At 44.9% G+C, this 27458-nt stretch overlaps 1 protein-coding gene and 1 long non-coding RNA gene across 3 annotated transcripts in view; both read right to left on the bottom strand.

Moving 5' to 3' along the window:
* The window catches only part of GNAO1 (G protein subunit alpha o1), a 142723-nt gene extending 117095 nt beyond the window's left edge, over nt 1-25628 (bottom strand). The window contains exons 1-2 of one of the 2 annotated variants that reach the window (XM_068202813.1): nt 25062-25628; nt 24934-24976 (exon numbers count right to left, since the gene is read on the bottom strand). In XM_068202813.1, coding sequence (XP_068058914.1) covers nt 24934-24976; nt 25062-25179 — 161 coding nt within the window. In that variant the 5' untranslated portion in view covers nt 25180-25628. The remainder of the gene's footprint in view (nt 1-24933; nt 24977-25061) is intronic. The other variant, XM_068202812.1, reaches the window with a different exon arrangement.
* LOC137481248 (uncharacterized) lies at nt 12229-20084 on the bottom strand. The gene is made up of 2 exons (XR_011003415.1): nt 18461-20084; nt 12229-16952 (listed from the first exon to the last, which is right to left on the bottom strand). It is a non-coding gene; the product is annotated as an uncharacterized lncRNA (long non-coding RNA).
* Nucleotides 25629-27458: the final 1830 nt, after the last annotated feature.

The raw sequence follows: 27458 nt of genomic DNA, 5'->3' as shown, positions 1-27458 counted from the left end.
CTGCAAATGGTGCCTGTTTATGCAGCAGCTCTGTTCCTGGAGGGGGTGAAGACTCTGGGCCGCTCATTTTTAGGGTCAAAAATTAATTTTGCAACTTCCACACCAAGAGGGCAAAGAGTCAGAAAGAGAGATCTCTTGCCTTGAGCAGGATTACCAGAGCCCTTCTCCCCAGGACACATGGCAGTTTCAGGGCAGGATGACACATAACAACCAGACCACCACGGTCACTGGCTCTGGTATGTACACAAGTCAGAAAGAAATCTTGATTATGAGATGTTTTGTAGATTTTCAGGTGTTTAAAGAGATGACTCATATGAAATTGCTGCTCTAAAGCATATAAGAATTGCATTTCTCAAATCTCTTATATTAAAGTATGATGAACACACATAATTCTTTCTTTTTAAGGTTTTTGGGTCCACTGTCAACTTCCATGCTGCAACGGAGGATGAGATTTTATTTTAAAAAACCCCAAGCTCTAGAATTGAGATTTCTCCAATTCATTTGCCTCCAGGGGTTTTTAAGGAAAATTCAGGAGGTATCATAAGGCTTGCAAGAAGGAGTGGGAACCCTGCAGTGACTTTTGACCATAGTCAACTGAAATTATGAGAGTAGAGCCACGGAAGCTTAACATTAGCATTTTCTTTTAAGAAACAAATCATTGAGTTAAAATTGATAACTATCCACAATTATTTACTGCACTAGAAATCCAGTTATGTTCACTAACTGCATCAAAATGTTGGCTGTCAAACTGAAATGAATAATCTTTTATGTTTTAAAGATGACCAACCCTATTTCTTCTTAATTTCAATAATATTTACTTAGATTATGCTTTAAAGAGGGACTGGGATTTTTTTGTTACTCAAAATCCAGCAGGTAACCAGCTAGGAAGCTCTCAGGCCAGCACAGTGTCACAGCACTATGCAGCGTGGAAGCTCAGTGAATCGGAATCATTTCCACCAAGACTCAAAGGTAGCAAAGAATATTTCCTGGGAACATAAGTGGCCATGACAAACAGTCCTTCCAACTCAGAGAAGCACCAACCTGTTCTTTCAAATACTACAGGGATCATTGGCTTTTTACTGCTTCTTTGTTTAAAACAGAGTGGTGTGACAGGCTTCTTACTCCCTCCTCCATAGGCTCAGCTTTGCAATCACCTCTGCTTTTCTGTGGGGCAGAAGGGCCACTGGTGGAGAGTTACAAAACCCCTCTCCCAGAGGCACTGAGTGGGAAGACATGAGCATGTACCTTGAGCCTGCTGAAAGGCAACATGTTTTGGAGTAGTGATTAGGATGTGAAAGAAGGAGGGGATGAGAGACCCTCTGGCTTTGAACTCTGGCTTGGCCAACATGCTGCCAGATGCACAAGCCAGTCCCTCAAACTGATCCTACCCCAGTTTCTCCACTTGTAAAATGAAGCAATGGTATTGGCTTCATCAGGGACATGCTTTGAGATTCACTCAGAAAAATGCTCTGGATGGGTGTTATTCTGATTTATCCGTTGAGTATTGCCAGTCCTGTTGGCTTAACTGAGCTCATACATGTGAGTAAAAAGTATGCAGAGACAAAATGCTTAGCATATTAAAGGAAATATTTCTATAATATTAAGCATAAAATATTAAATATTAATACCTATAATATTTATATAACATTAGGCCACACTTAGGGCTAACAGCTGGTTGCAGAACAGAGCAACTGAATAGCACAAGCAAGTATTAATCAAAATTACAGTCTGTATTCACACACAGGTTTTCTTTCCCATTCTGTTCCTCTGCTTTTTGATTAGAAAATAATCATCACATTACACAGTATTTTCCTCATTAAACTACAAAGATCCCTTGCTTCTTTGGCCAATTAGTGCCCGTGTACAATCATCAGGAATACAAATCAAAGCATGTTCCAGCTCTGACCTAATAAGTCATCTACGCAAAATCTAAGCTCTGCGTTTTTCTGTCACTACAGCAATTCTTTTTTCTTTACCCCAAAGCAACCAGCACTGAACAGAACCCTTCCTTTCTTAGGAAGCTACAAACCCAAATTGCATGGGCTGGGGGCTGCCAGTCACCTCCAGCTTCGCTGGTGCTTTTGTTTTAATCAACAAACCCCAAGAATCCTTCTGCACTCTGCTTGGGCGCAGGGCTGGCAGGGTGGGTGGCTCCCAGGACACAAGGAAAAAGAGGAAGCTCTGGCAGACTAGAAGAAATTTGCATTTTCCTCAGGGCACATCCTGCAAACAGGGCCCTTTGTTTCTGGCGGCTGGTACCCACTTCTCACCACAAACAGATCCCTTCCTGGCCTCTCCTTTTCTTCTCCTCTCAGAAAAAGGCCGTTTTCGGAGTTTGTACTTCTACATCCACCCCCGCCCCAAATCTGTGTAAGTTATTCTCACTTAAACCAATTTTGCTTTCCCACTGAGTACCAAAGTGTTGTGAGTTACACTGTGCTGTGCTACTCACACCCACCCGACAGCCATTTTCTGACCAATTTCCTTCTGACATGCATCTTAACCATCTTCAGCTTCACTTATGAATTTGGCCTAAATTGGAGAATAATATACTGAAACTCTGCTAAAAGCAGTACATAATTGATCCCTGCCAGAAAGGGGATATGAGTTTTTCTGTTGTTTTTCAGGGAGACGGAGGGGGAGGTGCTAAGAAGGGGGCTGTGTGCCTGGAGATTCAGCTCCTGTTTTCTACTTCCCCTGCTATCTTACAGAAGGCAATTAGCAGTGTCTGTTCATCAGTGTGATTCTATTTATTGAAACTTGTTAATAAGCCCAGAATTAGTTTTCCTTGTTAAAAAAAATTCTTCAGTGAAGAATGACTTCAGAGTGGCTTTAGTATTCTACTTGCCTAAGAATAATTAGGTTTAATATCTGTCCAGTGGTTTAGGAAACCTGGGTGATAGCTCTGCCAAAGTGTTTCTCAGTCTGCTCTTTCTCCATGCATCACCTGCTGCATGGCCACCCATGTACTCCAGCATGATCCTCCTGCTCCTGTTTCAGTGATGTTTCAGTTTCTTGGCCAATTTTAGCAAATCTGGTGGAGCCTTCAAAGGAACTGAGCTTCTAGACTAATTATACAAGGTGTGGTGGAGGAGAAAAACCATCCCTGTTCCATCTCTTGGGGACAGGCATCCCTGAGGAACCAAACTGATGCTCACTTTTGAGACAGAACTCACTGAAGCAGAAACTTAAAATTTCCAATGCTCAAGGCATGATTTGATTGATTGAGAGGTTTCAAAGGAGTAGGGAGAATCAGTGAGAGAACACCTCTCTGCATCAGGCACCACCTCTCTGTGCTGGATGCAGAGTTCCTAGTGTGATAGGATCTTGCTCAGGTTACAGCTCTGGCAAATCACTGTAATAGAGCTGATTGATCCCTTACTAACTTCCACTGGGTGGTTCTCCATGGAGGAGAGCCTTCTTCCATCACTGTGAACTTCCCTAATCTAATTACTGCTAATCAGAAGTGTGAAGAAAAGTATTTTCTCTGGGTCTCAGGTGTGCAGCAGATGGGGCAGCATCCATACTTGTGGAGTATGGATATCTGTTTGTTTAAGTGGGCAGAGAAAGTGATGGACACTGCAAATCCTGCAGCACGTCAAAGCAGCTGAAAGCCCCATCAAATGTTAGGATTGGGTCTGGAAGCTGTGTAGTGCCTTTGAATTTTCTAGAAAAGGCTATGGAAAATTTTGTGATGGCACAGGGGTGGAATTGGCCTATTTCTGCTGTGATTCACCTCACTGTAGAATGTGTGGCACCCGCAGCTACAGACTGACCCAGTATGTTTATTTACTGAAACCATCAAACCATCTCTTGCCACGTGCTCCAATCTTCCAGCCCAAATTAGTGGTGGCTCCACTGCTCCAAGTGGAACAAATGTCAGTGTTGTGTTTCACTTGGTCTCCTGCTGCTGCTTTATTTTATTTTGGGTCCTGCTGTCTGTCAGGGAAGAAGTACAATCCTGATTTTGTGAGGTTCAAGTGAGCAATTTCACTTTGAAGCTGAACAGGCCATTGCCAAAGTGTTAATGACCATTTTTATCAGTATCCTGGAAAATTGAATCTTTCTCCCAATAACAAATCCTAAGAGCTTTTTCTGGTCTGCGTAAGCCAGCACGTATCAATTGCTGCCCTTCAACTGGCTTGGCAGTGCAGGCACTGAGGGTGTGATGTCCCCTGCGTGACCAGTGCTGGCACACCACGGCACCCTCTAACCAAATCCACCCTTCCCAGGCATTGCAAAGGCAAATCATTCCACTGCTAGAAACCTTTAGCCTCTAAAAAGCAAACCCATCAAAAGCATGTACTGCTTGCTTTACATTAATGGGATGCATTCCAAGCACATTTGCTCTGCTGATCAATGCGTTAAAAAATACATCCTTGGTAGGTGTGCAGAAACACATCATCAGCGAAACAAGCGTGCGGTGGAACAAGTCTATCTGATGCAGAGGAAATTTTGTTAGCCCAACACAATCTCAGAATAGTTAAACAGAGTAAAACAACTTGTATTTGTGCTCAAATCCTAATGATGTTTATTTACTAGGACAAATATAGCTGAGGGTAGCAACTTATCAACGCTTGCTTTATTTCAAGAGCAAATTGCTACCATGGAACCAGACACTTGATGTTTCCCTTCTATTGCCCAACAAAGAAAGCTTGCTTTACTGACTCGGCTAATGACCAGCAAAGTCGCCTCACGTGGATTATAAAAGTAAAAAGGACAAAAGCTTCAGGATGAAAAATAACAATTTCCCTTGCTTGCTTTTGTGATCAAACAGTAGGAAATTCGCAGCAGAAAACTCTGCTTTGAAATAGAAAAATAATAGTAACAGTGAAAATAAATGACAAGGTCTTGGTTCTATTGAGCTTTAGTGAGCCTGAAAACCCACAAGTTTTGCTGCTGGAGAGTGTATGAGGACTCATTCAAAAGTCAATAATCAGCAGAAAGGGATTAGTGCCTTCCAATAACTGTTCTAACTACGAAGACAGTAAAAGGCTCAAGCAACAGCCATTATCTTATCCCTTTATACAGGCTCATGGCCCTGAGCTTCACATGTACCATGTTTACTATTACGGGAACAAAGCAAATTTGATCAGAGCAAAACCAACAAATAATCAAAGAGCACCATTGGATAAAATCTGCCTTGGTACTTCATGAATTTGCTGAGGTGCTGCACCCCATCCTGAGTTTCCTGGACTGTGGAATATGTTCTTGCACAGCCTGATCACATCTGCAGGTGTGCAGCAGACTCCTGCATGCAGGACTGTGCACTTCTACCCTTTGGGACAGACTTCCCTTCCTGTTCCCAGACTGACCAAAGTCCAGAACCCCCACATATCAGCTAGGTGGGAGCAGAACAGGACATTACCAGTTTGTTCTGTGCAGGCATTGAAAAACCAGGTGATAAGAGCTGTTTCTCCAGGTTTTGCAGCACCCACAAACAGATTTACTTAAAAGATTCATAACGTAAGAAATCAACTGGAAATGGAAAGTTCAATATCAGATTAAATTGGTTTGGCTATCTCTGACATAAAATATTTATCTACTAGGTTCCCAGAGACGTCAAGCTCTGAATCAGTTATCTTAACACAAATCTACAGTTGTAAGTTCTCTCATTTTGGGTTTGAAGTCACACTTCTATCTTGGGCAGTAAATGGCATTTTACTGCTGATCCTTATGGCCACTGCCCCTTCAGCTTTACTGTTGACATGTTTCTAGGATAAAAAAGATAACTAAAAGTCATCTCCATGCTTATGCATTCTTCTCTTTATGCTAAAATTGATTTCTAGCTGAAGACCTCAGAATACTTGGTGAACTGGTTGGTGACACCTGGCCCTCTGAATCTACCTTAGCAGCCACTCTAACAAGATAGCAACCTGAATTTAGTCTTGAGCACATGCCAGACCCTATGCTGAAGTGTGGTGCAGGCTTGCAGGACATGTTGTTCCTGAGGGCTAATCTGCAGATCAGCTGCACCTGGAGCCTTGCAGCAAGGATATGAGGCAGCATAGGGAATGGCAGGTGGTTGCACATAGAGGGCCACTGGATAGCTCTTGGAACCAGAAGTCTGTTTATCTGGCAAGAAAGAAAGTTCTTCTTCCCTTATGGCCTTGTGTCTTGGAGGAACTGCCCTACAAGCCACTGGTCCAGAGCAGAGTCTGAGACTTATGTCTCTTTATTCACTTCTTGGTTTATATTTCCAAAACTTTTCTGGGAAGATCAAGCCCCTGAAGAACACTCTCTGTGGGTCAGGTTGGGATGATTGCATGATGAATGTGTCATGCAAAGCTAGGTTAATTCTTCTGTGACACCTCTGAGAAAAATTCCTCCTGGTTTCCATACCTACACTGCTGCTGGTTCAGTGTTTAATGCCAACATCAAACCTGGTTTTCCTGACTCTTAAGTGAATTCAGTGTAGACTGGTCACTGCCCCAGAGGGTTCCAGTAGTTTGTCTTTTATTCATACGGCATCTCTCAGAGGGGGATCACACCCTATGTGTGCAGTGTCTAGCTCTAGGAAGACATGAGGACACTATGCCAGCTGGCTTCCACTTGAATGCAAACATGTCACAGGGGTTGTTACAAGGAGTTGTGTGATGCAGAGGTCAAACTGCTTTGGTGTCAACCAGCAAGCAGCAGCCCTTTTTGTAAGGGTGTAGTGCAGTCTTGAAAACCAGCAAGCAATGCCTATCAATGCAGTAGGGTCATTCATGCTCTGCAAACTGACTGGAGGAACCTCTTGAAATAAGGCAACCCATGGCAGGAGAGATGGTATCTCTAGATAAGAAATTATGACTCTCAGGGAAGGGGCCTTGTGGAGATCTGTATGCTTGAAAAATTTGAGTCTGTCCCTATCCCTGTGTTTTTGTGTTAGAAAAGGCAGAGGGGTTGAGAAAGACAGGGGGAGTCTAGAGCCACCTTAAACACCACCAAAGAGATGCAGACTAAAAGAGAAGATAAGCCCAACAAAGGCGCTTGCTGAAAAACCAACTATATCAACAAACCCCAGCTCCTGCAGCTTGGTGACTACGCTGCCCAGTGACTCCTGTTCATAAAGGGCTGATTCTCCTCCCTTTCAGAAAACAATGTGTTCTACACACTGAAATAAATAACAGTCCCTCACCAAGGCCCCGGCAGTGTCAGGGGGTGTCAGGCTCTGCTCAGCAGATAACAAAGGCGTCAGCATGGAGCCAATCTCCTCCTGCCATCTCAGGCTGCCCTTGCTGCACTGAATGAAATTTTTCTCCTAATGGAAATGAAGAAAACCTCCAGTGCAGATAATCCTCTGTTATAATGGCCGTAGATTTGGGAAAGGGACCAAGCAGTGTAAAGAACAAGCCAAATCTCTTTTACTTAAAGCCTGGCCTGAATGTGATAATGTAATGACTTTGATTGGGATGTTTCAAATGCCATTCATTGAGATTGACTTAGGACATAGATGATATCAGCCAAAATAATTAAGAACGAGGAATTGAACAGATAGGATCAGCTGACTCCTCCTTCCCAACAAAGCTGATATCCAAGTAGTGGAGAGGACTACTTGTTTTAAACACTGCTTAGTCCAACCCAGCTAGCACCCTTTCACTTCCATTGCCCTTTGCTTTCTGTAGAAGGATCAATAACTATAATCTTAAACACAGGCTGAAGTCCCAGGAACCCTCTTTGCAAAGGCAGAGTTCCTGGTTATTTTGTGCCCAACCTCCATCTGGCCATTGCTGGTCACACTTTGCACTCAGAACTGATCAGAATCCCACTGAAGTCCTTGGGAAGATTCATGTTCATTTCAGTGGATTCTGGATCCATGAGTTTCTTTTAGCAATGTAGGTTTCCAAAAGCGTGGTAGCCTTGGCTGTTGTTTAGCTTCCTAGTATCTTCATAGCTCACTATTATTTCTGTTTTACAGAAATAAAATGCAGCTCAAACTCTGATACTACATGCAAGCTTAAAATGGCTTTCAATTACTATTAGCAAGCTTTTAAATGGCATTGTGGTGACAATCCTAAAGAAGCAAAATACTTAGGGGAGAAATTAAGCTATTGGAATGACTGGTTATATTGAACATGCTCCTCACACAGCTGGCAAAGAGCAAAATAAAGCTGAAATAAATTGATGACGACCACATTCTGGAGGAATGGCAGTTTATCTTAAAAGAGAAAAGAACATTCAGCTTCTCTGCTAAAACAGCTTATGACACTGAGCATTTGGACACTTCTCCCACAAACCAGGAAACCAGCAGCAACCAGAACAACCACAATAGAGCACTTTCTATACCCCACACCAGTATAACTGAGCACAGAAGACAAAATGAGTGCAAAATGCCACAATTCTGAATTTAATATGTCCAATTAGCATCATTCTGATGGCTACTAAGGATGGAAGGCAACAGGGGATTACATTCATTGTCTATTTCAAGTCTTCCACTAGGCAAATAAACTGAGACCTTAAAAAAAATCTGAAAAAAAACCAAAAACCAAACCAAATAAACAAACAAACAAAAAAACCGTCATACATTGGACAAGTTTTGGAATGGTTACAAGGCCAAGATTTATTGTTATGGTCAAATTTGTTACAAGCCCTGGGCATATCATAGAGGAATATCTGTATTTGAAGGTTTTCATCTTTCTGGTCATCTAATTCAGCTCCTTCCAGGGAGGTAATTTATTTTCTTCACTGTCGCCTTCATTCACTAGGTTTAGAGATTAAATCAAGATGCATCAGCAGCCTTGAGCAGGGCATCAATGCTACTTTGAATTTTCCTTCTCTTCTGTTTAATTGAATTTTCATTTGTATCTCCTCAGTTGTTTCCCCTCCAAGGTCTTTCCCCCCCTCTCTCCCCCCTTTTCTTCACTCATCCATATAGATCCTACAAGCATTTCTGGCAAGCACCAGCTGCAGATATGAGTTCTTGGGCATCTTCTACTTTTTGAAAAGCATCAAGAGCCCACCAGTGCTTGTTCTGTGAAGCTTGAAGTCTGCTTTTCAGAAAGACCGATCTCTTTATTAAATCCACTGCCCTCTCGAAGACATATGATAAGACATGGAGGGCTGCAGAGCTATGCAGGTGTCACTGCAGTGGACAAAAAGCTGTGTCTGGGTTTACAGCCTCTGTTTTGCTGGGTCAGCATAGCCAAACAGGACTTTGCAGTAGCATTAAAAAGTTATTTCAAGATTTCTCCTCTACATTCCCCAAAAATTGCCCTGAGCTCCTGGCAGGCCAGCATTCCAAATGCAGTCTAGCTACAACCTCTCCACTTCTGATTTGTTTGCCATCAGCATAATCTTTCTTTCAGCTTTGAGCCTGCTTTAGTAGACAAATTCACTAGGAGGGATCTGAGATGTAACCTGTGAAATCTCCCACCTTGAACTGGTATCGCTTCCTCCAACCACTTCCTTTCATTGAGGGGACTGAACAATTCCCATCTGTGGTTGAGGATGGTCTCTCTTGCACTGGAAATCTTCAGTACAGGAAAACACACCAACTCCTCCATCCAAACTTGGGTACAAAGGCTAGAAAAGATACAGTTCCTCACAGAGATTCACCAGTCATACTTACTACTCCAGATGAAAGTGATAAAAGCTCTTCTGTGCAGAGAAGTGATCAGGAGAAGCAAGAGAAGATTTCAGACAAAATTATCAGGCCATTGGAGAAAGTTCTTTAATGCAAAAACCATCTGCAGTTGAGTGATACACGATTCATATAACAATTTAAATACTCATGTTTTTAAGTCATTTACGAGTAAACCATGCAGAACAGTAAGGAATATATAATCTAATAGAAATCTGCATTAGGACAGAGATGGACAAAATGACCTTTCCATGATGTACTCCATCACTCACTAGTATAATTTCTGCTTGTAATTCATTATTCTGAAGTTGTTTACTGTTTTGTCTATGACAAGGGCAACTTCCATCAATGAGTTCTTGAATGTGGAATTCCTGGCTCGTCATCAGAGGAACCCGAGATTCTCATTTGAATAGTCACCTTTCTTGCTCTTGTACACGGTACTTGATCCATCACTGAAAAGTTGACATTGTCTTTGGCACTGATGCTCTGCCAATCTGACATAACCTGAGAGATATTCAGGGTATGTTTTGCTACTTAGTGAAAAACTACAGCACTTCAGTCATTAATAATTGAATGTGATTTTGCAATTGGATATAAGATCTACTTCTGTACCTATGTAGGTTTGCATTTATTTTTACACTCATCACACTGCTGTTGGATATTTACTGTAGGAGCTTTGGGCAAATGGTTCAGTGTCTCTCCAATTACAGTAAGGACCACTACTCGCAATAATATGTATTAAGGATACATATTCTAGGAGAGAATAAATCAGAGATTAAAGAAAGCTTGCCTGTAACTGAACTTGAATTCAAACAGTTTCTGTCCTTTTCCCCTGTGTTTTGATGTTGGTTATGGAAGGATGTATTTTAAAAAGGAAAAGCACATTGTATCATTGTATCTTTTAGCTTGTAGAGTTTTGAGTCCTGCTTCTTCAGTCTCATTTAGGAAGTTAGTCTTTGAGTCTTACCATGAAAAGAGAGCTTGCTAGGATCTCTCTTGTTGACAACCTCTTATGGTCACATCCTACACTGTGAATGGGGGGCTGCCATTTTTGCTGCCAGCTTTTGCCCTTCTTAACAGCTCTGTCAGCTCTGATCCTCTTACTCTTGGCACTTGCTTTGAGCAAGGTTCACATAAAGAAGTCGGTGTCCAGTCCAGGTATTGTTGTATCAAGCTGCTGTCAGTCTTCTGGATGACTGCTTAGCAAACAACCTTGTTTTGTTATCCAAAGCCTGAACTTGATCATGATTGCTTGTTTGACTCTTGCTTCAAAAGATTAAGATCTGTCCCTCTCTGCCTCTTTTTCACTATCTGCACTAAGTTCTTCTCTTGCCTGGTGGTGCTAAACATCTGCCAGGCTGGCCATTTCTCTCCTGCATGTTTGTAATTGATGCAACAAGTAAACAAAACAAACATTTAGGGCCTTATTTTCTATTTCCTTAGGGGATAATGCAGGAACACAGTTGAAGCTAGCACTTACTACCACAAAAGACAATGGGAGCAGTGAATTGTTCCAATTCAGAAGCAAGTGGGGCTTCAAAGAACACTAAACAGCCTGGTGTGCTTTCTTGGTTTTTCCTAAGTTCCTTAACATATAGCATCTTCTTTTGGGGAAAAAGGTGTTTAAGTGGAAAGCCTTCTCATAAGGAAAAGAGGAAACACAAAACTTACAGAGGGAAGGGATAGGGCAGGTTCCTTCTAGAGCTTTTGAGAAGTTATGAATGTCACAAATATCTTTCACAAGGAAGACTTTCTAGCCTGGTTTATTTACAGTAAGAGCACAAAAGGTGTCCTAATGAAGCTGTGAACTGGTGAGCCCTTGTGAGGCTGGAAGAGCACTGGGGTACCTCACTGTCTGAATGGGAGATGGGTGAAGATGCAATTCTGTATCTCCCTTTAAAAGGCAGCAGTGACCTATGAAAACCACACCGGATACCAAGGTTAGGGTAACCACGTCAATGTCAGGCTTCAAAATTTGCTCCCAATAACATGGAATTTGAAAATGTTGTTCAGCACTCCTGTAATCAGGATTCTGTAACATTTTGGCACCTCAAGAGGGAAAGTTACCTTATAAATGACAAAGACTGTGTCTAAGGCTGAGGGAAAATAGAAGAGAGAAGTCTCCAAAGCCCAGGACGACTAAAGCTTGTTACAAAACCAGAGCGATCATTCTAGTGTGAAGCAAACCTGAGCTTTGCATTAAAAATGTAAATGTGATTGAAATAGCATAACCAGATTAAATGGATTTGACCTCTAGAAGCTTGAAAGATGGTCTAAATGCAGTGAAACAGCAACAAATGGCTGCACTTTCCTTTTCACTGCGTTATGCATCACAGGAAATTTATTTAAACAACACAGAAATTTCAAGCCAGTAAGAGATTTGCATTTCTTTTACAAGAACTCATAGAGAAAATAAGGCTGGTTTGGGAAAAAACACCCATCATTTAAACGCCTAAAGGTACAGAAGAACTTAGAAACTGCTTTTCAATCTTGAATGTGACTGATTTACCCTCAAAAATTAAGCCCTAGCACACAGAACTAGCCAGGAGTGACCGAATCCTTCAATACAAGCCCACATCTCAACCCTCAGTACATTGCTGCCTTAAGGGAGCATTTGACAGACATTTCTTTCTGAGTTTTTGGGATTTTTTTTTTGAGTTACGTTAACTCATATCATTGCCACAGTCTGGTTCACTGCACTGCCATATATGACCATACAAGTGCCACCATACCACCACAGCTGGTAGGGACAGACATCACCAACAAAACGAGATGTTAGTCAAACCCCAGCTTAGGATTTCAGAAGGCTGCCAGTAAAATGCTGTATGGAATAAATCTAAGAAGACAACACTCAGAAGAAAAGAAACAAACCAAAGTGGTAGGAAGGGGAATTAGGAATGATAACCAAACAGTCCCAGCTAAGCCTGGCTTTTTATGCACTCGCAGGGAAAATTCTGCTAGTGCTGTGCAACACTGTCCTTCTGGTTTCCACCTGGAGAGGTAAATCTTTGGTCAACATTGCCATTAGGAACACTGAGTAAGAAGACTAATTTGGATTTTCTCATCATAGAATCATTGAATAACTTGGGGTAGAGGTCCCTGTCTAGAGCAGAGCTACCATCTCATGTAGGCCAGGTAGCACAGGTCCTTGTCCTGTTGAGTTTTGAAAATTTTCAGGGATGATGACTCTCCCTTTTCCTGGGTCCAGTTCCACTTCTGCTTCAACCTCCCCATGAAACATTTTTTCCTTATATATCTTTCCATGAAATGCTTCTATGTTGCCTCTAATCTTTCACTGTGTATCTCGAAGAAGAGTCTGGCTTCACCTTATCTCTTGGCCCTCTCTGAGTGGTAGAAAGGAGCAGCATGGTCTTCCTCAGCTTTCTCTTCTTCAACTCCCTCAGCCTCCCTTTACTCGACCTGTGCACCAGCCCAAATACCTTGGAGGGCCCAGTTTATCAGTGATTAACCCTTTGATTTAGGAGATCCAAAACTGAACATGACATTTCAGATGCTGCTTTGTGAGCACCAAGTAGGGGGGGGGAAAGGAAGATTTAATTCCAGATGATTTCACACAACCTAATTTCTTGACGTCATTAAATACATATAAAATGCTACAATTAAATCTGCTCTTCCTAAAACCAGTGTTTTTTCCTTCTCCTTATACAAGTAACATGGCAAAGAACTGTAACTGAAATAAATTCGAAAGCTGGTACCTGAGAGATTCTGTGGCAACAGAGAAATGCATGTGGCAGTAAAAAGCCCACAACACAAGGATCATTTTTTTCCCCTGATTTTTTATTTTCCAAAAGGAGTAAGAAACAGAATAATATTTGGACAATGGTTAGATACACAGAGTGGCACTAAAACTGGGTGGCAATCAGCACAAACAGAAATGATGTGGTCTTCAGCAAGGCTCAGGTGTTAAACCAGTTCTGTTCAACCCTGTTGATGTTGATGTGCTGATGTGTATTAGAAAACTCAGTTGTTCTGGGGTTTGGGGTCTGAGCATGAATGAAACGTGAGCTACCTCCTAAACTTAATCACATACAGATTAGTTGCAGCTCTAATTTGGAAGGCCTGTAAGTCCCGTGGCCTCAGTGCAGCAGTGCTGAGCTGTACAGTCTTCACACAGCTGCGGGGCTGCTGAAAACCAGCAGCGGAGAGTTAAACACGGAGCGAGTCTTCGGGAGGATCCAGACAATCGTTCTGCTGAATGAGGAGGATTCTCCTGGAGAACAGACTGAGCAGGATGTGTCTGAGAGCTTCAGACAGCCTCTGTGCTGTACCAGTGTGTGCCCAAGTTAGTGATGGAGCCACTAAAAATGTGATGATCTTGGTTATTTTAAAAATCTCAGTATATTTATACAGTGACTTTAGAATTTAAATACACCACTTTGGCTGGGTTTGTATTATTGTTCTGGACACTTTGTCAGAATTTTTTTCCAATTTTTTACTGGAAACTCCAAAAACCTATTTTAAAGACCATGAAGGAGTAGTGAATAAAATCAGAATTTAAATTTAATCCTGTATACGGTATATCTATTTATGCCAGAAGGCCTCACCTATTTGTTTAATCACAGATGGGGAAATTAGTACAATTTGATCTCACTGATTAGAACTAAAAGTACCAGTGTAATAATTCAATTTTCATACTCTGTCACTTAGGAAAAACTTTATAATTTGTTCAGCTAAATATGAATTTAAAATAAAGAGATTTCCTGAAAGTATCAGCAAACAGAAGTAGTAGATAAATAAAAACTTACAGAGAAAAATAAAGGATGGATTCTGAATTATTTACTGAACCATACTAAAATTACTAATCACTGTCTTTTTGCCATTTATGGGCTCTCTTAGTGTTTCTTTCCTCTTCACGTGTTTGTTGTTGAATGCTTTTAATATTAGCTATGCTGAAAGACAGTGAACAGACATCACTATCACCACAGAAGATACCAAGATTTTGATTTGCTATCAGTACCTGGATTCCCCAGTGCCAACACTGGCTTTCCTCTGTCCTGCACATCCCACCTCACTGCAGAGGTAAGATCTGGCTGGTCCAAGGACACGTTTCCAGGGGAATTCTTATTAAGCACAAGGCTGTTGCCAGGATGAAGGTATTGGGGGCCCTTCCTCTTTTCTAATGTGATCCTGATGCCATCAGTCAGTGCTGGAGAAAGGCCAACCCTGGAGCTGGGATTTGGCACTGCACTCTCCTGTTCCTCCTTACCAGTGTTTCACAAGGGCTCAGGGCACACAGAGAGATGCAGATAACAGACCATGACCATCAGCTCATGTATCTACCATCCAAACATCTTAAATGCACACACTGAGCAGCATCAGGTTTCTTGTTGAAGAACTGGCTGGACAGAAACCAACAGCAACAAGTTGATACAGCACCATGGCTTTTTTCCTGAGCTGCAAAAGCAGGAGGATATAAATTTATCATACCGCTAAATTGAGGAAAACAAGGGCATGCTTCTAGGAGCTTTCTGCTTTATTAAGTAAACATCTCCTCATTCATGTGGAAAATTTTTTCCAATTTGGCTAAATAATTAATCACCGAAGAGTGACTGGTGATTAATGAACACTATGATGACTTTCTGAGGTGTATGTTCATCATGACAATTTTCTTTCATCCCAGTGATTTGTGCTGGTGTTCCTGACAAAATGTGATGATAAAAGCTCTGCAGTGTCTGTGGTGATACAGATATACCAATGATATAAATCTGCCCATTTTAGAATTTACAAGATGTGAGATGGGGTCTCCACCTAACCTTGGAAAGGAGCATCTATCACCTGGGCATCGGTACACCATCCTGGCAATGAGTGATTGATTTCTTATTCTCCCAAGGGCACTGTAGTAAGAACTCTCCTTGGCCAGTGGAAAGAGCTGGTTTATTTGCAACAAGCTAAACCACCCTGTAACCACCCCTGCTGTAACACCCTTTCACATTGCTTATAGATGTAAAGAGGCTGTGAGTAAATAAAAACAGATTCCCAAAATGCACTGGATCAAATACTCAGTTCTGCACTACTTAAGAAGCCAAGCTGATTGTGTTACATTTAAAACTCATTATAAGGATGGTATTTCTCTCCTGTGGATGAAGCTGAGCAGAAGCCTTCATTCTGTGGAGAAGCACGTGCCCTGCCATGCCAACCATTTAGAAGCACAGGAGAGGATGACAAATTCACATAGCCTTAGCTATTGCAGTCTGAAATTCGGGCATGCAGATCCACATTGTGGTGCCCTGAAAGTAATTTTTAAGATCTCACTATGAATTTTGGAGAGACCCAGAGCTGATTTGCACCAGTTCCACACAAAATTCCTCCAGAAATGTATACATGGGACTATTTCATTGCGAGACATCAAAATGAGATATTCTGCCTCTGCTGTAAAAGCAGGAGCTGGATTATAGCAAGGTCCAGCTGTAATAAATAAGGAGCACTGTACTGGCAGGGGGGAAACATCTCTATATCACTGTTAGCACACACCACAGCTCTAGAAATCCACATATAAAACTTCACATTTGTTACCTAGATAATTCTGCTTAATGTCCATTTTGTGCACTTAGCCTTTCCTATACACTTTTACTTAATGCCTTAAAACTGGAGCTACTAGATCCAATCAGCTCTAAGAGAGTGAGGATAAACCACCCAATTCTGCTAGGAGGTAGTACACATTTTTATCATTTAAGTGATATTTTCCTCAATAGAGGCCATTCTCATCTTATTCCCTTCTGTAATGATTTCCAGCTGAGGCAGAAATACTCCAAGTCTTGTACCAGACTGTTATGGTGTGTACAAGTTGCTGTTGATTATGCTCTTGTAGACAAGAGAATTTAATACAAGTCTGAAGTTGCTGGAATCTCAAAGCATGAGTCACTGCTCTGCCTTTCAGACAGTTTTAAGCACTTGGGGGGTTATGTTTCAGAGGAGGGACGTGCACAGAGAAAAAATGCCCACTGCCAGCCTCCCTGCCAAGGTGTAAGACTGGGGTCATGAATTCTCTGAAGAGGAATTTTTCTCTTGGACAACTGAAAGGCTGCTGAACCACTCAACTGAAGACATCCCTCATGGCCTCCCAGTGGAAACATGGATCTCCCCATTCCTACACTACGTAGCCTGACACATGCCAAAGAAAAGAAAATCCCTTTCCTTGTTATCAAACTCTGTATTTCCTACCTGCATTGGATCCTCCTTCTGCTGAAACCTGCTCCCAGTTTTCCTGGAACACCTCAATCCTAAACAGTCACTCAAGAGCTCTGGGCTTTGGCAGAGATCACACCTCAAAGCACTTACTAGGATCGGCATCTCCCAACCTTTTCCCATAAGCAACTCTTGCAACACGAACCAGCAGAACTTCTGCTGAAAGACTGCACAAGTTATCCTGTAACAAACAGAGCAGATGATAAATTGTCTTTGGCTCCTGAGGACACAAGACCCCACAGATGGGCCTGATGGGGAGAGGGGGGTTAATAACAGCCATGGTCCAAACTCTTTATATTGCAGGAAGAGCCTGTGTTACCCACCCCGCGTGTCTCTCTTTCAAACTGCTGTATTCCAGCTCCTTTGTTTTAAGCTTACAGATGTTATACTCAGATAAAAGGCTTGTCGATGAACTGAAATCATTTTTGGTGACCAAGTAAAGCAGAACATGCCCAAGAAAAAAGAAAAACAAAGTAATTCCAGCTCTGCCAGTCCTTCCCTTTCAATGTCAAAAACTTTATTGATTAGCAATTGGAAAACAGGCGTGATATCAGCTTACTACACAGTTTTCTGGGCTCCCTTCTGAGGGCATTCCACAGTTCTTTCTCAATTAACGTGAAAGCTGGGGACAGTAAGAATTATATTGGTAAGTTAAGAAATGCCTCCATCAAGAGTTTTATTCTAATATCGCAGTAAGTACACAATGATTGAGTCTTGGATTAAAATTTTTTTTCTCCTTTTTTTTCTCAGCACTAGAAAACCATCAGTTCCTTTGCTTTGTGTTACTCAGTAACATTTTTCAGCCTTTTGCCTTTTCTGATTTTAGGCAGATTCTTAAGAACATCTTATAATCAGGACTGTAATCCTCCAACCTCCCTTACATCTATCATTTTCCTGAATGGTCTTAAAAATAAAATGAGAATGATTCAATTAATGGTTATGGGGGATTTTTACATTAGGCAGAGCATTTATTCAGCATTAGAAAATACGTGGCACAAATCATTAGTATTTCCCTCTATGAATAAAAGAAAAAAAAATTCAATGCAAGAAAAATGGCTGTAGGTTTAATGTGCCAATGCCTTCCAGATCCTTTTGTTTCCTGGTTTTGGTTTTGTGAATGAAACTTAGCAACATCCAGGATCCCACCAAGTGTCACACAAACATTTGAAATTCATCACATCTCATAAAACCTACAGATTGAACAGATTATCATCTTCAGTGTAGGAAGAACTTGGCCCAAAGTCCAGTGAGCTCACAGAGAGGATTTGGGGTCAGTAGCATTCAAATTGATTTGAAATAAGTGAGGTTGCTGGTTTCAATATCACCGATGCTAAAAGGTATCAGGCTTCAAAAGTAACCAAGCAATTGAGATGTATTTGGTTTCCTCACCTTCATTTTGGGAATACTCAATTCTTGAGTACTCAGGCTAGAATAAGGTAATTTATTTTTTAACTTTTCTCTGAAGTGAGGAGAGCTGGAATTCTTCTTTCAAAAACAAAATACACATTTAAGCAAAGACCACCTGAAACCAGAACTGATCCAGTCATCATTTGAGTCCAGGCTCCACAGAAATAATTTCAGGCTCTACACAAACCCCCAAATACCAGGAGATTTGCAATAGCATCAGGAAAAGGGACTAGACTTCTAAACACCCTGGCCACTTGAATTTGAGGTTTTGGCAATTCTCACCTGCTGGAGCTCCTCTTTAAACCAACGTAATAAATTAAGGACCAAATCCCATCTTTCACAATCAGTTGCAGTCAGGGCATAACCACGGACTTCAGAGTGTAGAGGATGGGGCTGTCTGTGCACTGTGTATGGTTGCTGCCTCACTGGAAAAGCTTTTTGCCTTCTTCACTATCTGAGCAGGAGTTTGCAAAACTGAGCTCTTGGACCCTGCACTTGCATCATGCTTTCTGGCTGCATATCCACTAGCTTCAACACTCATTTGTGATTTTGTATCCTGCAGATACAGGAGAAACCATGGGAGCTTGATACTTGCAGAAGCAGGCTGTAACTCTGAAAGGGGACTGAAGAAAATGAGGTAATTATGAGTATGTGAGACATTCCTGACTGCTCTTACTCTCCAACAACCTGCTTCTGTCTTGGCCGTCAGTGAAGCACTTCTTCATTTCACTATTTCTCTTGACCAGACCAAACAGAAGAGCCAACACCATGCCTTGACCTCCATTATTTGTCTCTTTTTCATTCTTCACCCATTTTGATTATTGTGCCCATATTCCTCAGGTAAGCACTCTGGAGAACTCACATCAGGTGTGAAGTTGTATGCCAGACAAATGGGAAAGGACAGACTGAAGAGGAAAACCACAACCTTCTTTAATTTGTTACCGAATTCATTTGTCAATCTAATGTCTCTTAAAACCTCTGGGTTAGCCAAGCCATAAAACAAAACAGATCCCTGGTTACATTTGTGTAGCAGATTTGTCTCTTTCTTCCGAGCTCATTAAAACAACTGCTTTCATCTCATTAGATTGCTAAAACATTTCCAACAGGACTAGATGTGTCATGTCAGAATATGACAGAAAAATTTCTTTTAAGGTTTTAAACTGGGTTGGAAGAGGAGAAGCTATGCAGTTCATTGTTGTCACTGAAAGATATTTTTACTTTTATGAGTCCCTAAAACAAGAAACAAATTAAGAACTGTCAAGGAAAAAGAAAAAACACAAACCCAAAATGTATTCCATCTTGCCTCCTAACATTGTTACTGCTTTACTCTGAAATCTCTCTCAGTCTAATAACAAGAACCTTAAATATAAAAGAAGGAACTATGGTTGTTAATGTTTTGGCACAATTAAAAATCCAAGAGGAAGGAAATAAATGCTGAAAACATGATTACCCTTTTCAACTACAAGCCACAGTGAACAGCCTTATGATCCTCTGTTCCCAGCTCTTATTCTTGCCTGTTTCAGGGGCAATCTCCCTGTGCTGTGCCACTGCAAAGTGTGGAACATGACACCCACAGCATCCAGAGACGCAAGAAAGCATCTGTGAAGGTGGGGAAAAAAGTTGCTGTGAGGGGAGAGCCCCCTCCTACAGTAGCCTCCACTGGGATGATCTCTGACACCCTGGCAGGAGATCCTGCCTTGCTCAGGGCAGGCAACGCACTGCCCAGCTGCCATCCCAACATGCCAGAGCTGCCCCAGCAGGCAGTTTGCTACTGCTTTCACTGCAGGTTCCACTGCCAAACAGCCCCACCAAAGCCTCCTTCCTGCTGGGGTTTGTGTGCCACATGCACGGTGCCAAATGCACACCCATGGCAGAGTGTGCTGGGGCAGGTCTTGGGAGAATGACACAACTTCATTGGGAAGGCTGCAGCTCTTTCCCTGCTTAGGCTGCAGCTCTTTCCCCTGCTTGTTGAAACCCAGCTCAAATACTGGCCAGGTGCAGCCTGTCACTGCCCTACTTTGGGCTTTAAATCACAGAAATCCTGGAAAACACCAGGAGACAAGGATGAGGATGGCTCAGCCTGACCTGGTGCTCTAGTGAGGTTCGTGCCTCTGGGTTGCCAGTTCACACCACGATCCCAGATGGAAGCAGAGCAGGGTGGGGCTGTGCACCCAGTGCCAGAGGGCAGAAGAGCTGTGCTGGGGAGTGGGACAGACCATGAAGACACAGTTTGCAGCCCTGTCCCTGGGAAGATGCTGCAGAGGCAGCATCTGCGCTGTTAGCCCCTGTGGGGTGAAGTATTCCTGAGGGAAGGGGCTGCAAGTGTGAAATCACTATGGATTTGAGACACAGACATGCAGCAAAGAGCACTGAAGTGGGTGTTCACAACACATCATTTCATTTCAATGGCATTTGGCATCAAATTGCTGTAAAACCAGTGGGCGGGGATTGCTTCTCACTGAAGAAGTTCATTAGATTATAAGTAATTTGGTTACATAGAGAGCAAGTAGAACCTGGGGCTGTTTTGAGGGGCTTTTTGAAAAAGGTCAGAACAATATATCAGCCGGCTGTTGGGACTGATAGCTGTTGGGGAGAAGATAGTAGATATTTCAAGATAAACACTGTACACTAGTGTATTTTTCTCCTGATTGTATATTTCCATCCTTCTCATACTTAACACAAAAAACATTTTGTGAAAATGACTGGCACAGCAGAGAAGCCTATCAACTGAGTTACTGCCAGCACTTCTGGTGAAGAGGCACATAGCTGCTCTCGAGGACAAGCAGTGCTGGAAGCTCCGGCATCTTGTGAAAGGGACCTGGACCCAGCTCTCTGCACCCAGCTCAGCAGGGGACAGAAGCTGCTGCTTCTGCAAAAGCAAAATCCAAAACCAAGCCACAAGATTTTTCCTGTGACCAGGTAAAGCCATGTCTCCTCTGGAATGCCACACCTATTGCTAAGCCCTCGTTTGGGGAGGTGAAATGTTGCCCTGGCTCACCAACCAGAACGGTGGCTGCTGAGTAGGTGGCAGGACCTTGTTTTTGAAGCCATGCCAGCTAAATCAGCCTCTCTGCGTAAGCACAATTAAACACTGAATTCCCTGGAAGCCTTGTGCCGATGGCAGCGGATGGTGTCCCCACCTGAGCAGTCCAACTCTGCTCACCACTGGATTGTTGCACGGATTTAAGTGTCCCGTGAAGCAGTAAGAGATGGAGATATGCTCAGTGTCCTGCTCTGCTGGGGCTTTTGATGAAGCATATTCACCAGAGTTTTAAGTCCCCACAAAAATATCCTAGAATAACATCAGTCTTGATTTCATGCTACAATCCAGGTATTCCAGAAAAGAATATTATAAGTTCCAAATTCTGCACATGCTTAACATTTATTTGAATAGATAAGGTCTAAAAAATTTTAACATCCACTGTACTCCTACATCATTAATTTACTGAGATAAGGTGGTGTGAGTGGAAGATGAATTTCTCTTGTCCAGTAACTCTCACCTTCTAGCTTGGATTTCACAGGAAAGCCCCAGCTTTGCTTGGTTACAGATGGTTTTTAGATTAGGCTGAGTGAAAACAGAATCTGGACACAGCCTGATTCTGAATGCTGTGGCACACTCCGGAGTCTCATTGGCTTGCATGGCACAACCATGCCTTTCAGAACTGTTCCTCTGACTAGCTTGGCTCTGACCCTTCATTCTGAGGCATGGGTAAAAGTATCTGGACTGCTGTGAAAAAACTGGTTGTGAAAAAATACGGCAAAATTAATCAGCCAAGGTGGAATAGTCAAAGTGCAAGGCTGAAGGGTGTCAAAACAACCATGAGTGCTAAGAAAAGTGTCATTCCTAGCCTGTGTTGCCACTGTTTGAGATGTACATTCCAGACTCCAGTTCACCCTCTCTGTCATTCACCAGTACCTCTTTTTTTGCTCGATAACCCCCCACTCATCAGCTAAAAGGTATCTCCAAATATTTTACTAAAAAATCCTGAATTACATTTACAAATTCTTATCTACATCCTGGCTACACTCTCAAATTACTGTAATTTCTACTTCCGCTCCTGCTATCTAACATTTCAAGGATTAACTGGGCAGTGTGTAACCTCTTCTAGTCCTAGGCAACAATGTCTGCTCTCTGTTCCTTTGTCTTAGCATTCTCCAATCTGTCTGTAGATTCCTGTGCTTGTTTTCAAGGCAATACCCAAGTGTGAAGCTGCTTCAGCCACTCATGAGGATGAGATTTATTATCTAGAAGCACACCAATAATACAGTATTAAAAAAATAGCACTCTTTCATCAAAATCTAATGAACATGCGATTTAATCTTTATTAAGAATTCATTAGGTTCTCAGCAAGGCTGTCTAATGGAGCTTGACCAGGTGAAATGCTAATGCCTACATTATATTTAAATTAATTTTCAGCAATGTTAGTTTCCCCGGGTTGTTCCCTGCACATCGCTCTCCCTGGCACCCGCGGCTGCGCGGCTCTCTCCAGATGCTGCTGCCGTGCTCATAGCAACACCGCTGTCCCCACCCCAGCCTCCGCACACTTCACTGGAGTTTCCACACTCACAGATGCCTCCCAATTTCCAACACGATAAGCCCATCCACCATAGCAGCCTCCTTGACGTTTTCATATTAGGTACAAAGCTGCAAGCCTAGCATGCCTTACTTTGAGTAGTTGTAATGAAATGCTTGTATATATATACATACATATATACACACATACACAAAACGAGTATATTTCCGTCCTCAATATACCAATCCAGTCCAACAAACAGGTTATTATCTTGATATAATTTGCTTCAAAAAACAAGAGCTCTGCTCTTTGGAAAACAAGAGTGATTGTAGGCTTAATGTGTAGCCAGTGTGGTCACTGCCTGCCCTCCTGCCTATGGGCTCTATGTGTGCACTCTGCTGTTGTAGTTCCCACAGCCTCTCCCTTTAACCAAAACCCATCACCCGCCATTCCAGCATGCTTCTGCAGAAGCAATTCCTAGAGATTAAATAATTTATTGCTGTTCATCTGCAGCGACATGTCTCCCGATCCACCTTCTGCACACAAACAAGAGCAAATCAAACCTACCCCACCCCAGACCCAAATCAAACTGTGGGGGTGAAAGGGGGAAAAGCCCTCTTTCAAACAGTGAAAGGAAATAATCAGAGCCTCTACAGAAGGAGGGTACACAAACGTCAGTGGGGAAAGCCACAGACACCACTGTGCACTGGAGGCGATTCTCCTCACAGTGAGACCTCCCAGCCCCTCAGTGCCTTGGGAAAAGCATTGCCTCAGGCAAGGATGATGGTTTCATTGAACCCCCGAGGGGTGGGCACAGCGGCCATGGAGTTGATACAGAAATATCCGGGTCACCGGCTAAGCCACCCTGCCTGGAGGGGAGCTGGGCTGAAGGCCCAGATCTGCCCCCGTGGTGCATGCACATGCACGCGCACATGCACACCCACATTCACACACACACACACACACACACACACTCACACACACACTCACACACACAGGCACACTCACACACACTCACACACACACACACTCACACACACTCACACACACATACTCACGCACACTCACACGCACACCCGGGGCGGCTACGGGGGCTCAGGGCTGCAGCTTGCGAGGGGCACGACCCCCTTTGCTTATTCCGGAGCCCCTTAGGCTTCTCCCCGGCCCCTCCGGAGGCAGCCGAGCGCGGTGCCGGAGGGGCCCCGCCGCCGCCGGTTCGAGCCCCCGCCGGGCGCTGTCCAGCGCGAACCGCCTGAACGCCGCGCCGGGAGCCGCCCGTCGGCCCGCGCAGCCCCGGATCCCCGCGCCGGGACCTGCACCCCGCTCCCCGCGTCCCATCCACACCCATCTCTGAGCCTCTTCCCCTCGCTAAGCAACCCCGGTCCCGGGGGGGCCCCTCCCAACCACAGATCTCTCTGCAACCACCAGCATCGCAAAGCGGCAACAGCTCCCAGCTGAAATCCAGACCCTGAACCAGCGCCCAGGCTCGTTCCGTGATGGCGCCCGCCTCCAACCAGCCCGTCATGTTTGTAGCGGTGGGAGGACGGGATATTTAATTGTATTGTAATTTTTGAAAAAAAAATGGGTGGGGGGAGAATAGTCGCACCACAAGTGTACCTCCACCTCTATCAGCCTTCCCTGCACCTGCTTTCCTACGGGGTGCATTTACACGAGCCACGGGGATGCTTGGAAGAGACCTTGCGGTGGGGCTTTTCAGTGCTGTTTATTACACGGATATGTCTAATTAAAGACAGAAAGAGGGTGTGGGAAGCCCCAGCGATGAGCAGCGCCGAGTACCATAGGGAGACTCGGATCCCAGAGCAGGAGAGGTTTGAATGAGATGAGTGGCCAAGCTCGTCGTTCATTAATTAAAAGAAGGTACAAGCTCAATAAAAGGGGCTTTAAGTGATAGGGAGCCTTGGTTTAAATCCGCAGAGCCGGCAGACAACACCCCGACATTAAGCTTAACTGACAGCGGTTCGCTTCACGGGGACATCTGCGCCGAGGGGGAAGGTGGGCTGCCGGCCTCCCTCCACGGCCGCCGGGGGCGAGGCCGCGGGGCGACGCTTCAGCACCAGCGGGCCCTGGACAGCGCCGGGAGCGGCGGCGGCCCCGCCGCGCGGTGTCTGCGCGGTCCCCTCAGGTAAACATGGCGCCCGCGGCCCTCGCTCACCTCCGCGAGCCCCCGCCCCGCTCTCCCGCCCCGCACCGCCGCTCACTCGCTCCCCCCGCGGGACTTACTTCATTTGCTTCACGATGGTGCTTTTTCCCGACTCTCCGGCTCCTGTTGAAAGAGAGATGAGGTGGGATAAGCGCGGGGGAAGAGGAAGAGGAGAAGGGGGGCGATGGGGGGACCGGCGGGTTCTCACCGAGCAGGAGTAGTTTCACGTCTTTGGCCGCGCTGATCCCGTCCTCCTTCAGGTTCTTCTCGATGGCCTTGCTCCGCTCCAGGGCGGCTCTTTCCTCAGCACTCAGGGTACATCCCATGGCGGCGATGAAAATTTAAAAAAAAAAAAAAATTAAAAAAAAAAAAAGGGGGGGAGGGGGGATGCAGCCCCCGCCGCCTCGGCTGGCTCCCGCGGGCAGAGAGGAGGAGGCGGCCGGGGGGCAATAAAAGAATTAAAGCAAATGGCCGTGAGGCTCCGGGTAGCACAGCGCCTCCGCGGCGGGGCTCCCGGCTCCCTCCTGCCCCTCTCTCCCCGCGCCCGAGCGCTCAGTGCATCCAGCGGGGCTGCAGCGGGCACGGCGAGCTCTTCCCGGCCGGGAGGCGGAGGCGGAGGCGGGGGAGGAGGTGGAGGAGAAGGAGGAGGAAGCGGGTTGGCGGCGGGGGAGGGTGCGTCCCTCTCCCGTGCTCCCGACTGTCGCTGTCCCCTCCTCGGCGGGCGGCGGCGGAGCCGAATGGAGGCGCGGGAGCGGCGGCGGCGGACGGGCGGGCGGGAGGGAGGGAGGAGGGAGCTCGGGGGCGCGCCGGGCTGCGCGCTCCCGCCGGCCTCGCCCGTGACGCGCGCGGCTCGCGCATGCTCGGGGCCGCCCCGCCCGGCCCGCTCCCGCCGCCGCTGCCCGCGGCGGGGCCGCCCGCTCTGCACCGGCGGGGCTTGCGGCCCCGGTGCCCGTCCCCTCGCCCCGGGCTCCGGCGCCTTTTCCCGGAAGGGAGAAGCCGTGTGTTGGGCTGCTGCCCCCGGTGACTCAGAGCTGGGGTCTGCCTAGGTGGAGGGTCTAAAGGGGAAGCCATACGAGGAGCGGCTGAGGGCGCTTGGCTTGTTCCGCCTGGAGAAGAGATTGAGGGCAGAGCTCATCGTGGGCTGCAGCTTCCTCGGGAGGGGCAGTGGAGGGGCAGCACCGATCTTTCCTTGCTGTGACAGGACCCGAGGGAACGGCTGGAGTTGTGCCAGGGGGGAATTTGGTTGGATATCAGGAAAAGGTTCTTCACCCAGAGCGTGCTTGAGCGCTGGAGCTCCCCAGGGCAGTGATCACAGCATCAAGCCTGACAGATTTCAAGAAGCATTTTGTCAAGGCTCTCAGGCACATGGCGGGACTCTTGGCGATGTCCTGTTCAGGGCTAGGGGTTGGACTCGATAATCCTTGTGGGTCACTTCCATCTCAGGCCATCCCACGGTTCTGTGGTCTGGCCCGGCAGCGCAGAGCTGAGTACTTGGGGATGTGACAGCGGTGTGTGTACGTGGGCACTGGGCTCCCCTGGGCACTGCCCCGGGCACTGTGGGAACCCTGGCTGCCCTGAGGGTCCCCCACAGCTCCTGCACCCACACCCTGTGCCTGCCCCCACCCCACAGTGCTGTGTTTGTGACCTGACCTGCAAGGAGCCCTTTGGGAGCTCCTCACAGCTCAGGCACTTTGATCAACATTTGCAACGTGAATCGGTTACATGCTCCATGCAAAGCATCAGGTTTCACCACCATGTTGGATTATGTTTTCCATCAGTGTAATTAACAGATGGTTTGGGTTTTTTGTATTGCAGTGTGGTCATAGACCTCACCAGATGACCTGCCTTCTTTTCATAACCATTCCATGACATCTAACAGTGATTTAAGAATTCTAGTGAATTAGAGTCCCACAATTTTCCTGACAGGTTTTGCCATTTCACAAGGATGGAAAAGAGAGAAGAAAACAAGTGTCAACAAGGAAAATAAAATAAATAGAACTTTGTTTAAAATGCTTTCCTACAGGCCGAGACAAGTTACAATATACTCAAATTTAATCCATAACATTGATTGATATGTGACAATCTAGCTATAAAAAGATCTAGAGAGGAAAGAAGTATTGAGCACAGCAAGGTAAAATGCATCAAACTAAAATGAGGATAATCAAGGATTGCTACCTGATCCATGGAAAGGACACCTGCCATTTCAGTACACAAGAAATCTGCAAAGGGAGGTTTGGTTGTTCAGAATGTGAATGCTGAGGCTGCTGATTTTGCCTCTAAAAGCCACTTCACCTCTCTGCCAAAAAGCACCCAGCTACAGGAGGCTTGACAGGAACATCCCTGTGCTGTGGGAAGGGAATGCAGGGCTGCCCCACAGGCCTCGGGGAAGGCAGGGGGCTGCTGTTTGTGCTGTTGGGTGTGGGTGACCATGTGCTTACACTGTGTGGGTTTTCCACTTGGGACCTCTGATCACTGCCTCCTCTGTGATCATCTTACCTGCTGTCCTGAGTTCACCAGTTCCCATTTCCAGGACCATTTCCTTAGGGGTAGAAATAGAATTTCTAATAGCACTTAGAGTGTTTTAAGCATGAAGTCACAGGCTCTT

Source organism: Anomalospiza imberbis, chromosome 12, assembly GCF_031753505.1.
Source record: "Anomalospiza imberbis isolate Cuckoo-Finch-1a 21T00152 chromosome 12, ASM3175350v1, whole genome shotgun sequence".
In the NCBI taxonomy this organism is placed as follows: domain Eukaryota; kingdom Metazoa; phylum Chordata; class Aves; order Passeriformes; family Viduidae; genus Anomalospiza; species Anomalospiza imberbis.
The sequence above is the reverse complement of the archived record's forward strand: the minus strand, read 5'-3'. Positions and strand labels throughout refer to the sequence as shown.